At 35.4% G+C, this 13,703-nt stretch overlaps 1 protein-coding gene across 2 annotated transcripts in view; it reads right to left on the bottom strand.

Annotated features, from left to right (window-relative positions):
* Dhc1 (dynein axonemal heavy chain 1) overlaps window positions 1–13,703 on the bottom strand; it is a 344,548-nt gene that overhangs the window by 188,528 nt on the left and 142,317 nt on the right. For both annotated transcript variants that reach the window (XM_083144626.1, XM_083144627.1), the window contains exons 25-27: window positions 4,981–5,219; window positions 2,563–2,803; window positions 1,983–2,182 (exon numbers count right to left, since the gene is read on the bottom strand). In XM_083144626.1, coding sequence (XP_083000752.1) covers window positions 1,983–2,182; window positions 2,563–2,803; window positions 4,981–5,219 — 680 coding nt within the window. The remainder of the gene's footprint in view (window positions 1–1,982; window positions 2,183–2,562; window positions 2,804–4,980; window positions 5,220–13,703) is intronic.

The following is a 13,703-nucleotide window of genomic DNA, read 5'->3' as shown; positions in this document are numbered from 1 at the left end:
AAATTCACCATATTTAATCCATCAGATGAAGAAAAGAAAGCGTTTAAGGTCATTATTGAAGGTGCGAGGGGGGGGGGGATAAATATCCAACTCTCATATATTAGGCCTTAATTGACACGTGGGTTCTACGGGAGAATTCTGAATTAAACATTGGCGGGGACAGTATTCAACTCTAAGTCTTAGATTATGGCGGGTATTTTAGTTAGAGGGGCATTGAGCATTAAGGTATTCAATTCTTGTGTATTACTATTGTCTTAGAATGTTGCAGATATTCTGGTGTGGAGACTGAGAATTAATTTTTTGGAGGAGGCAATATGAAGTCTTCAATATCAACAGTAAGTCTAAAATTGGCATGGACATTTTTGTGGTAGGATTGAGTATTAAATTTAAAGGGGGAGATAGGAAGCTCTTGATAAAGTGTTAAATCTTATAGATTGTCAAGGGATTTCTGTAGTGAAGAGAGAGTTTGAACATTAAATTTTGGAGACTGTACTTAGCGATATGGTATCCACACGTTTTCGACCCCGAACGTGCCAAAACAGAAGTTGGAAAAGACTAAATATCCCGGGATCCGAAGAAAGTGTTGACACCCCGTTAAATTAATATTCTTGAAAGCCTGCAAAGAAATGGATGTAAAAATGTTCTTGCTTGCTTTGCTCGCAATAATGTGTTTGTTACAACAATGCGTGTTTGGCGCTTTACTGAGGTGGATGTGAATTTTTATGCTATAGCTGCATTACAAGACATGGGCGATATTATCCATATTCATGAGTAACATCACTTCTTAAAATATAGTGCTTACTGCTTATTTTAAAGCAGGTGCATCATTTGTAACAAAAAGCTAAGAAAAAAGTTACTTTCGGTGTAGGGATTACGATATAGTTTCAGGGCGCAAATGATATGATTTGGGGGAGGGACGGATTACATGGACATGATTTTATGGGGATGCGCCATTGGCCTTGGGGGGGATGGACACCCCTGTGTATATTTTCCTTGCCCCTCAAATGTTGACACCCAATCGCTGTAATACAAACATTCAGATAGATTTGTCAGTTGTACAAACCTTGTAGGCTAAGAAAAGTAACCCCCAAGGAGTAAGAAAACTCTTTCAGTCAAAAACTTATACGATGAAAATACCATGCTCAGGAACATGCATTTAAATTACGAGAAACTTCATGATTGTCTACCATCGCACTTTCTATCATTGTCGCCGAATACATAAATACATAAAATCAAGTATGTGCCTTGTATTTGCAACACAAGCTTAAACCTAGTTCACATTTATTTCACTGTATTAACATGCACGAAAGAATGTGATTAAAATGTATGGCTGGGGTATGGCTGCGCATGTGTAAACACTTCCTTAAAATAATTGTGTCCATCAGAGACAAAACGAAAGGAAATGGAACAAGATGCGAGAATAGATTAGAAAATAATAAAGAGGAAAACAAGGAAAGGCAAAAGAAGTAAGAGGAAAATCGGGAGTGTAAGAGAGAGGGGGATACATACGTCTTACATACACATACATGGTCTTACATTTATACTGCCCACCCTAATCTATCACTATGGAGCTTCTGCCCACCCGGTCGAAAATTTCTGGCGCCGCCCCTGCTGAGGACTAAAATATTCTGCCTGAGTTATAAGCTGAGACTGCAAAGGGACGCTCAACACATATAAGGACAAAACACAAGAAAACACACACAGATGATTACTCTGGCCATAGGTCTAGATGCAAGAACCTCTTTGGCCTGCAAAAAGCTGCTACCAGGGTGTGTTATGTGGAAGTTAGGTTGAAATTTCAGTGCTTTACAAGAAGGTCACCCATTACAGGCCCCGCATCTACTAAAAACATCCACTAATTCCTGGAATTCAAAGATTTTCCAGTCTGTAGACACCCTGACAATTCTACAATCAAGTTCTGGAAAAACATTGACGTCATGAATAAATTTATCATTAGCGGATATTCTGTAATGTACACTGACCTGTTAGAAAGAAGCGAACCGAGGACCATGAGGCTGTCTTCCAGCTGCCCAATGGTCTCTGCAGTGGTGTCGCCCCTCAAGAGAAGCTCTCCTCGGTTGTTGAAAGTCATGAAAGTGAGCTCGTGCACTGACCACTCATTTGTCACCTGTCTCAGCTTTGCTTCAATATCCTTCTCCTTCATAGCTGAGATGCAAATATCCTTTAATAATAATGGAAGGATAAATGTTAAAATTCACTTCATGCACAAGTCAATCATGAGGCAACAACAACTTTACTTACAACTATAACATGAATTTTGATCAAACAAGTCAAATGTTAGTGAACTGATTGCCTAACATCACAGAGTGTACATGTACATGTTTTTAAAACCTATTATTCCTTTCCACTCAGAATAAATATACTATATTCACCTACAGCTCATCCACCAACATTTTAAAAGAAAAATACTTAATTTATTTCTACAAAATAGTAAACCTTGTTTAAGGACCATATTCCATGCTAAATTTAATCAACTGTTTACGCATTGTTGATTGTTGTGAATCTTGTTTCAGATTGAGCTGGTATGAAATAAAAAAGTACCTCAATATCTTCCTTATGTTGCAACAAAGGAGCTTCCAAAATATTTTTCAAACAGAAGCCTTCTGTCTCCAGTTCAAAGTTGTACTGGGTGACCTCCATGATTCGCTGCCAATGACGAGGTTTCATTGCCTTGTTCGCCATTAGTTCCAGCAATGGGCACATGTCGTTGAAATCATCTATGGTCTTCTTCAGGGCATGGAATGCAGGCCACTCTTTAAGTCCTTTGGGTAATTTTCTGCATCTGTAATTTGTAATTAGTATTTTAAAAATAAGATAGATTGCACATGTAAACCTTGTTTTTTGAACAGTATGTTTTACTCTCTTGGACTACTCTCAAAAAGTAAAAGTTGGCTCAAACTATGTGGATGAGAGAAAGAGTGGGTGAGGAGTGAGAGGAGAAAGCATGGCCAAGGAGTGAAAGAATTAGTGAAGAGATAAATACATGAAATAAGGAATGAGAGAGTGAGCAAGGAGTGAGATGAGAAAGCATGGCCAAGGATTGAAAGAGTGAGTGAAGAGAGAAATACATGAAATAAGGAGAGAGAGTGAGCAAGGAGTGAGAGAGAGAGCAAGGAGTGGAGGAGAAATCATGGCCAAGGGGTGAGAGTGAGCAAGGAGTGAAAAGAGAAAGCATGGCCAAGGAGTGAAGAGAGAAATACACGAAATAAGGAGAGAGAGAGTGAGCAAGGAATGAGGAGAAAACATGGCCAAGGAGTGAGAGAGAGTGAGCAAGGAGTGGAAGGAGAAAGCAGGGCCAATAAGTGAAAGTGAGTGAAGAGAGAATTACATGAAAAAAAGAGTGAGAGGAGAAAGCATGGCCAAGGAGTGAAAGGAGAAAGCATGGCCAAAGAGTGAAAGAGTGAGTCAAGAGAGAAATACATGAAACAAGTAGTGAGAGGGAGTGAGAAATAGTGAAAGAGTGAGTGAGGAAAAAAGTGTGAGTAAGGAGTGAGAGAGTGGACAAAGAGTGCATGAGGAGTGAGGGAAAGAGTAGGTAAGTGAGTATAAAATATTTTTACTTACGTGAGTGATTATTAGAGCCCGGATTTATAAGCGAAATGCATTTTCTTTTCCAGACTTCTAATGGTAAGGGGAAAGGTTATACTTCGTATTACATACGAATTCATACATATTCAACTAAGGTTGAAAGTGCTTATAAATGCTTATTTCTGCAGGAAATGGTTATGCTTGCTTATTTTATGATTTTGGTTTAAAATTGCATATTTTACCCAAATCTGTCATATTTCAATCCTATTTCAATCACACGACGGCATTGGGATGACGAGATCAATGCTTCTAAATAGCCGCACAGGAGAAACGGCTTCCAAGAAAAGATACAGTACATCCAAAATCATTTTTCCAAATTACCTGATATTATAACACAGTTGAAAGCTCGAAATAATCCATTGCAACATTCGCTTTCTCTCATTGATGAAATTTCAGTAATGTTGTCTTCAGAAACTCACGGTGTTGCTAAAATTGTGTCCGACAAGTTCAGTCAGGTATTACTGAAAAATCCCGGTTACAAAACACTGTGTCAAATTTTATAAAAATATTTCTGGTGAAGAAACAGACTTTGAAGAGGAATTCACCGAAGAACTGTGGTGTTTTTCACATGCACCTGTGATGTCATTCTACGTGGAAAGAACATTTTCACTGTACAAATCATTCTTCACTGACAGACACAGGAGCTTCACACAAAAACATCTCAGGATGACCTTCCTTACATACTGTAACAGCTTTGAATAAGATAAGAGATGTAATAAACAAATGTTTTTTTCAGATTTTCCTGTATTTGTTTATGCTTATTTCAGTGCTTATTTTTTCATTTTTTGTGCTTATTAACTTGCTTAGTTTACTGTTTGATTGTGCTTATAAATCCGGGCCCTAGTGATTATAGAATTTTGAAACTTTTTTTTTTTTCAAAATTCTATACTGACTCACGTAAGAAAAACTATTTTATACAAATTTTGTATTGATTGTATTATACAGTGAGTAACTTTCAAAATACATAAATATGTATTTGAATTCAGTGTAAAACTTTACATTAGATACCAAATATATTTCATGTGCCAAAAACTGTGTTTCCCAGTGTAATCAATGCTACCCATATAATACACTACTGGTCCTTTTATTTAATTTATTTCACATCACAGTTCTACCTCTTTACATTAATGAAGATAGTCAGGGTTTATAATGAACTTATGAAATACACAATAAGACAAACTTAATGACAAGTCTTACCCAGAATTCGAACCCAAAACTGCGCACACTATGACACGAAAGTCAATCATGTACATATTACTTTAACATTGCTTCTTGACTGTTTCCTTTCACGATGAAATAGTGTAAATCCCTAAAGAGCTGGCCATGATTCCAGTTCATTAACAATAATGAATTATTTTTCTGATGACAAACCTGTTCTGAAACTCCATAAGTTCGTTATTGATTTCCTCGATGTTGACTTCTCCCCACGGAATATCATAATAACTGGCAACACGGTCAATGACATCATTGTACAACTTGTAAAGCTTTTGCAGAAGGTTAAGCTCCTTTCGAATCTGTGCAAGTTCAGGATATTCTGTCACTTCGAGCCCAAAGAGTTCTTCTCCACTTTGGTATGTTTGCATTTTTCTCCACAATGCATCAAAACGATTCTGAAATATATAAGTAAAATGTGAACCGAGTAATTTTTTTCTTATAACAGTGCATGGGGAGGAAGGGAGGTTAATTATTGTTTGGCAGTCATTCATTTTCCTTTTCTCTGTATTTGTCTTTAGGAACGTTTCACGAAAAATGGTCCTACTCCATGTTAATAAAATAAATTATATGGAAATTATTATTATTTTTTAGTTGGATTAAGGTTTAGATGTTTGTGAATGAATATATAATTTACACATTTCACCAATAAAAGTTACTAGCATCTTCAGCCTACATGCTTCAGAGACAAATGAAGTCAAAATTATTTGCTACATTTTTTAAAGGGTCAAACAAACTAACCAAAAGTGTTTGGCACAAAGTTGGGACAACCGTACTGAAAATGGTTGGCCCATGGTTGGCCCAACATAAAAACATACCATTGGGCAATGGTAATATTGGCCATGGTTCCAATGTTGGCCCAATGCATGGTTTTTACATTGGGTCAATGTGTGGTTATTGATTGATTGATTGATTTATTAGCATCCATTCAACTTTACAAAAGTTTGGAATTGTCACATTGTACATGTACATTTAGAATACATCTATAAAATTATAGGCATAATATAATATAAAATACAATAGATAGTATGAGATACAAGATATCGTATAAAGAGAATAAATGCATGCTCAATGTTATTTTCTTGAGACATATGTTTTCTATATTCAATGTTTGCTTAATTTGCTATGACATTATGTACACACATGTATATATATATATACATACACACAAACATAAATTGAGCATCAAATAGTCACCTATACTTACATCTAGATAAATTAAATCGAACAGCAAAACAAAAATAAAAAAAATGATGATAGGTCAGTCCTACTTTGTTATATTATTGTTGCTATTCCTGTCACTTACGGTATCAATGTACTCTTGCACTGTGTAAAAACAATGTTCCTTTAGGAATCTTTTTAGATGTAACTTGTATACTGGCAATGACTTTATATTTTTGAATGCATTTGGTAGCATGTTAAATAAGCGTATACCATTATATGTTACCCCTTTTTGGTAGAATGTGGTATTGTGTAATTCCATATGTAAGTCATTCTTTCCCCTGGTGTTGTAGGTGTGGTAGTCCTTATTTGCTGCGTGTGTATTTTGACAAATTTTCATGCTTGTTAGGATTTCATATAGGTATATGCATGGAACTGGCAATATCTGTAATTCTTGAAATAATGGTTTGCATGGTGCATCTGTTGGAGCATTTGCCAGAATTCTAACAGCTCTCTTTTGTAGTCTGAATAATGTAATGCTTTTGTTCATGTTCCCCCAGAAAATGATGCCGTACCGTAATACAGAGTGAATGATGCCATAGTATAGTGTTTTTGCTGCTTCTAGATTTACTACATTTCTTACTGTTCTTATCGCATAACAAAACCCACTAACCTTGTTTGCTGTAGCTTCAATGTGTAGATCCCACTTTAAATTTTCAGACAGTTGTACGCCAAGAAATTTTATGTTAGATACATATTCTATGTCCTGATCTTGAAAGTTAATTTCTGGAGTTTCACTGCTACAGCTGTTGATTTGAAATCTAATTGCATTTGTTTTTTTAGTGTTTACCACAAGACCATTTTTTTCTATCCACTCTGAGATGTGAGTGATTGTATTCTTTAAGTTGTGTTTTAACCGTTCTGTGTTTGTTCCTGCTATAAGAACAGTTGTATCATCAGCAAAGAGAGTTGTGTTTGCATCTTTACAGTTTTGTGGAAGGTCATTGATGTAAATTAAAAAAAGTAAGGGTCCTAAAATGGATCCTTGGGGTACACCATATGTAATACGTTGTTTCTTTGATCGATAATTTTCCTTGTTATTATCCTCATCGATGTGAGTTATTTCTACTATCTGATTCCTGTCTGTTAAATATGATTTAAACCATTCTTTTGCTACTCCCCTGATCCCATACTGGTCCATTTTTTTTACCAAGAGTTTGTGGTTGACAGTGTCAAATGCTTTTGTTAGATCAAGAAAGAGCCCTACACAGTGTTCTTTTTTATCCAAAATTTCTCTAATTGCTTCTGCGAATGTGTGTATAGCAGATTGTGTAGATTTTCCTTTGCAAAAACCATGTTGTTGTTCAGAAATGATGGAAAATTTGTTAAAAAATGTTATTAATCTATTGTACATAACCCTTTCAAGTATTTTTGAGATGACTGGGAGAAGAGAGATTGGTCTGTAATTACTCATTTCATTTTTTGACCCTTTCTTGTGCAGAGGTTTTATTATGGCAGTCTTTAGCTGTTCTGGATATTTACCGGTAAGGAGACTTAGATTAACTACATGACGTATTGGGACACACAGGTGTGCGGCACATTTTTTTATTACAATGTCAGGTATCTCATCTATGCCGGCAGAATAATTGTTTTTCAAGCGACTTATTAAGCTAAATATTTCCTTCTCGTCTGCTGGGAGTAAGTATATACTAGAATCTACTTTAGTTATATTACTAGTTTTATGATTTTGTTTTTGGATGTTTTTTGTTATTTTTTCTACTATCCCAGTAAAGTATTTATTGAAAGTTGATGCTACATCTTGGGGATTGACCACGCTTTTGCCTTCGTGTTTTAGTGATATGTTGTCTTTGTATTTTTCTTTCCCTACCATACCTAATTCGGTTTTTGCAATATGCCACAAGGTTTTTTGTTTGTTTTTTGAGTCTAGGATCATATTGCTATTATAGTCTTTTTTTGCTTCCTTGACTGAGTTTTCAAACTCCTTTCTTTTTTCCTTTAGATATGAATTGAATGTTTCACTTTTGAATTTGTGTCTGCATTTATTCATTATGATGAAATCTTTCCAGTTTTCTTTGATGTCGGGTGTTATCCAATTTGATTTTGTTTTAATGTATATTTTTTTTGTTATTTTGGGAAATGCTAAATTAAATGAGTATGAAATGGCAGACTGCAATGTCTCGTATGCTTCATTCACATCAGTTTGGTAGTATAGGCCATCCCACGATTCTCTACTTATTAAGTAGTTAAAGTAACTAAAATTAGCTTCATTATATTCTCTTTTTGTGGTATTTATGTGTCTATAAGGTGTGTGTGTTTGGTTTGTGTTTTGTGCTGCACTAATTTTTATGCATTGTGCCTCATGGTCTGAAAAGCCAGTACTAATTGTATTGACACTGTATACAAATAAGTTGGTGTTTAAGAAAACCTGATCAATTGCTGTTTTTGAATTTGATGTGATTCGTGTGGGTACTCTCACAACTGCTGTCAGATTGTGAGCTTTCATGAATATTTCTACCTCATGTTCTATTTTTTGACTCAGGAAATCAATGTTAAAATCTCCTATTAGTATGGATTTGATTTTTCTTTTGGAATAAGCATCTAATATTACATCTAGTTTCCTAGTAAAGTTGTTGATATTACTGTCGGGTGTTCTGTATGCACAAATTAATACTAGCCTAAGTGGTGGAAATTCAACTATGGAACTTTCAAATTCTTTTTCCTCATTCAGGTAGTTGAATTGTTTGCTCCCTTTTGCCTTAATGTTATTTTTTATGAATATGCATGACCCACCCCTGATTTTATTTTCTCTGGAGAAACTGGTTGCTAGGGTAAAATTTGGAAAGTTTATGTAGTTAAGATCATCTTTTCGCAGCCAGTGTTCTGTCAGACAATTTACATCAATGTTACATAATTCATTTTGCATAAATATTTCTAAATTAAGCTTTTTTGCTGTGGTAAGGCCTTGTATGTTTTGATGAAATATATTTAATGTGTTTTCTTTTGCATTTACTTTTTTATCATGAGTACCTTTCCCTTCTTTTGTTTTTTTATCATCACTCTTGTCACTAGGTTCTACAATAAAAAATCTTCATGAAATTTTTGTGGTACACGTTTTTCCCTTCTTGACAGTCTTAGAGCTCCATCACTTGTATTCGCAATTTCAGATGTTTCATTTTTTTCCGGTAGTTTGTCACTCACTTCATTTTCACGGTGGAGCACATTACACAAAGATTCTTTACTCACCTTTTTGGTAGTGTTGTTTGTTACCTTTGGGTCATTCCACGTCAATTCATCCAGGCCATGTCACCCACCATCCCCGATTTTGATGAAATTCGGTATGCTTATAGAACTTTTGAAGCTGATTACAAAAATGACAACTTTTTTAAAATTGGTCAAGGAGTTCAGAAGTTACGAGCTTTTTAAGAACTCCCTGTACGCCACATGCAGCTTCACTTTGAATGACACGCATTAGGTTATAAACGATCGTATCTTCCCTCGGGTTTGCCGTAGAAACTTCAAGTTTGTTTTCTTTTGTTCAGAATAGTATAAGCTTTCATTTAAATAACGTTTCAGATGAATGCATCAATAAACATGTATTTTATATATAGTTTTATGTATTTTTTTAGAAAAATAAATGACTAACTTCAAGAGAGAATTTCATGCAATGCCCCCCCTTCAATTTCCCCCCAATTTTATATGTAGCTAGCTCAGAGTGTGTACTAATGCCTGATGGAAAAATTGGGATGGGCGGTTCAGAGACAGGGTGATAAAAAAATCATTTGCATAAAATGACATTAAAAGTAAATCTTATTAAAAATGCTTATGTATTTAGCACAAAGCCTTAAGCACATTATATTTCAAGCTACAATATTCAAAATTTATGTTCACTATGTGTGAATGTAAGCATAGGCGTAACCTGGTGGGGGCAAAGGGAAGCTCTTGCCCTCTCCCAAATTTATATATTAATTTAAAATTTGCAAGTAATAATTACAGTGGAACCCCGATTTAAGTTCCTCGATTTTACATTGTCCTTCATTTTGCATTAAATCGTGGTGGTCCCAACATAGCAAATTGTTTAGAAATTTTCCAAGATTTTACATTTTCCCTTGTATTAAGTTTTTTCAGCTTGGTCTCCTGGATAACTTAAAATCAACGTTCCACTGTAAATTAGTTTCAACAGTCTTCATTTCTTTAAAAAAATTATATATTATATAATTATATATATAATCATCATTATTAACATTCCAAGTTTAGCAAATTTATCTTCGAGAACATTCTTTTTGTGCATTTTATCTAAATATGGAAGTTCTTTTTTGGCTACTCTTCATGGGGATACGTAATATGAAGTAAGAATTAATACTACACATTTGAACTGATTGAAGTTTTTTGAAATGGAGCTTTTTCGCCACATACCACAGAAAATATCCTTGTGACGGGATGGTTGGAACAGTAAAAATACTTGTATAGACTTCTATAGTATAAAGCAACAAGTACGGCAATTATGTACCAATTCCGTAGAAATAGTATTCAAGGCATAAATTTCTTAGTAATCATCTAGGGTGAAATGACAACAACCCACAGTACAATGTGTCAGTGATTGCAAAGTACTACAACAGTACCAGGAAGTATGCACTAATTTGAATTTACAGGTTCCGTAAGTTACTTTTTACAAGTAACTGAGTTACAGTCAATCATTAAAAAAGTTACTCAGTTATTGTTACTGGTACTTTGAAAGTAACTGAGTTTCTGTTACAGTTACTGTAACAGTAACGTACTGTTTATGATCATTGATTTGTGTAAAAGTTACACAATATCAATGATCATGAAGACTTCCGTGTTTTACTTATGTTTCTAGTACATAATATGCATTCATATATTTACATTATTACTCTAATAAATGATGGAAAACACAGTCAGGTTTGCTTGAACGATTATAATTAAAAAATCATTTGTATGCTGACCACGTTATTTTGAATATGGTGTCATTGATTCCACTTGCACCTATTTCTTTCTCCTCCATTCCAAGTTCAACAAGATCCAAAGATCCACTCCCTCGACAATGACTTTTGCCTAGCTGGACAACAACATTCCAAACGAACGCAGCAGTCTACCAAAAACAATGGAGTTTTCACATACAATTAGAAATGAATTACAGTAAAGCGTAAAGGTAAAGGTAAAGTGCTCCCCTGTGCTTAGCACCATGCCATGAAGGCGTATAGGGGGTGTGGGGGTAACGCCCCACACTTTCTTGATCCGGTCGTGAGTGGGGGTGATGTGATCAGCATCACGCCCCTAACCGCCTTTACCCCCCAGGGTTTCCCCCAGTTACCCATGTTATTCGACGCTGGGTGGGCGCCGGGGCCGCTTCCAACGTTAGAAAAGTTCCCGGATTTGAACCGGCCGGGGATCGAACCCGGGACCTTGAGCATGGTAGTCAGACGCGTTGGGATGTTCTAAATTTAGCATGCAACAAAGCATAGCTTCCTTGCCAGCAATTCCAAGAAAATCCTTTCACGTAGCATCCGGAGAAGGTACATATTTTATTTTTATAGTCTGGAACAGAATTGTCCAATTTAGCTATTTCCCTACTGCAAAAAGTAACTCTGTTACCATTGTTAACGTTACTGGTACTTACTTTTAAAAGTAGCTAGTTACAGTTAGAATTTCTAAATAAAAAGTAACTGTACTTGTAACTTTGTAACTATTTACTTCGAAACACTAGTTGTTTAACAGTCAGAGCAAAAATAGTAATCTTAATGGGTGTCACTTGGAAACTATCTTCGGGTTGGGATAATCACAAAGTTTTCCATCGCATAAAAATAGTGTCCAGGATTATTTAATAAATACATTTGAAAAATCACAATTATTACTCTTTATTCGTTCGTTCCTCAAGTGCCAGGAGGATCACAAAATATATTTAACTTGTAAATTTTAATTAATATATAAATTTGGGATAGGGCAAGTGCTTCCCTTTGACCCGCCAGGTTACGCCTATGCTTACATTCACACATAGTGAACATAAATTGTGAATATTGTAGCTTGAAACATAATGTACTTCAGGCTTTGTGCTAAATACATAAGCATTTTTAATAAGATTTACTTTTAATGTCATTTTATGCATATGATTTTTTTATCACCCTGTCTCTGAACCGCCCATCCCAATTTTTCCATCAGGCATTAGTACACACTCTGAGCTAGCTACATATAAAATTGGGGGGAAATTGAAGGGGGGGCATTGCATGAAATTCTCTCTTGAAGTTAGTCATTTATTTTTCTAAAAAAATACATAAAACTATATATAAAATACATGTTTATTGATGCATTCATCTGAAACGTTATTTAAATGAAAGCTTATACTATTCTGAACAAAAGAAAACAAACTTGAAGTTTCTACGGCAAACCCGAGGGAAGATACGATCGTTTATAACCTAATGCGTGTCATTCAAAGTGAAGCTGCATGTGGCGTACAGGGAGTTCTTAAAAAGCTCGTAACTTCTGAACCCTTTGACCAATTTTAAAAAAGTTGTCATTTTTGTAATCAACATCAAAAGTTCTATAAGCATACCGAATTTCATCAAAATCGGTGATGGTGGGTGACATTTTCACAAAATTCTGGATGATTTGACATGGAATGACCCCTTTTCCCTTTCAACTGCATCTTTTTCAGTTATCTTCTCGAGATGATTTTCACTATTCAGCACTTGCACTAGGATTGTTTCCTTCTCCTTTCCAATAGATTGAGGTGCGGGGAGGACTATGGTAACATTGTTGTTTTGTGGAGATGAATTGTTCAGCAGTAAGCAGAGTTTATTACACAGAACGTCTTTGCCTCTTCTGTTAAGATGCTGACCATGCGTAGTATGCCCATCTCTACCAATGTCGTTGACACTCAACATTTTTACTGTGGGGAAGAATTTGCACACTTTCGAGATTTTTGAGTTAACCCTTTCAATTTCCATGTTTACACAAGAGGTTGGAATGAGATCATACCTATGTGGGATTCCTGTAACAATGACGTTTGTGTTTTGTACACTTTCGAGGCACTTTTTTAGTACTGGTATCACATTTTTTGCCTCGTTTTTGGCGACATCGTTTGATCCACCCATTATGATTACACAGTCTTTGCTTCCGTAGTTTTTGCACATGGAAGCCGCTGATTTCACTACTTCATTCAGTGGAGCCCCTGGTTTAGTGTATCCAGTTATTTCGTACTTATTGCATTTTTCTGACATTTTTGATGCAATATCACGACTATGGCTATCGCCTAAAATTAAGACCTTGCATTTGAACTCTTTATTTGGGTTAAATTTGTCTTGCTTTTTGAGTTTACCAGTTTCGTTACCATTTTCTTTTTTGCTTGGCCCCGTTAAGTTGACAGATTTTGTTGTTGAGGGGTTAGCTTCTGCATTGTATAGTACCTCATATGGATTTCGATGTATAAATTGGTTTGATACCTTGTAGTTTTGTCCGTTTATGCTGGTACGCATTAGTGGTTTTTATGTTGGGCCAACATATGGTTTTACGTTGGCCCAACGTACTGAAAACTAAAGAATGGATAGGTTTCTGTTCTGATATATACATAATTTATTGTGAGGTCAAATGTAAACAATAGTACAAATTATTTATCAAAATAAAAAATACATAGCACTTTTTTCAGTCACATGGTATCATTTTTTACAAGGCACCGTACCTTCAAGTTC

This window comes from Lepisma saccharinum, chromosome 23 (genome assembly GCF_977018435.1).
Source record: "Lepisma saccharinum chromosome 23, izLepSacc3.1, whole genome shotgun sequence".
In the NCBI taxonomy this organism is placed as follows: Eukaryota; Metazoa; Arthropoda; class Insecta; order Zygentoma; family Lepismatidae; genus Lepisma; species Lepisma saccharinum.
This window is presented reverse-complemented; position numbering and strand designations above follow the sequence as displayed.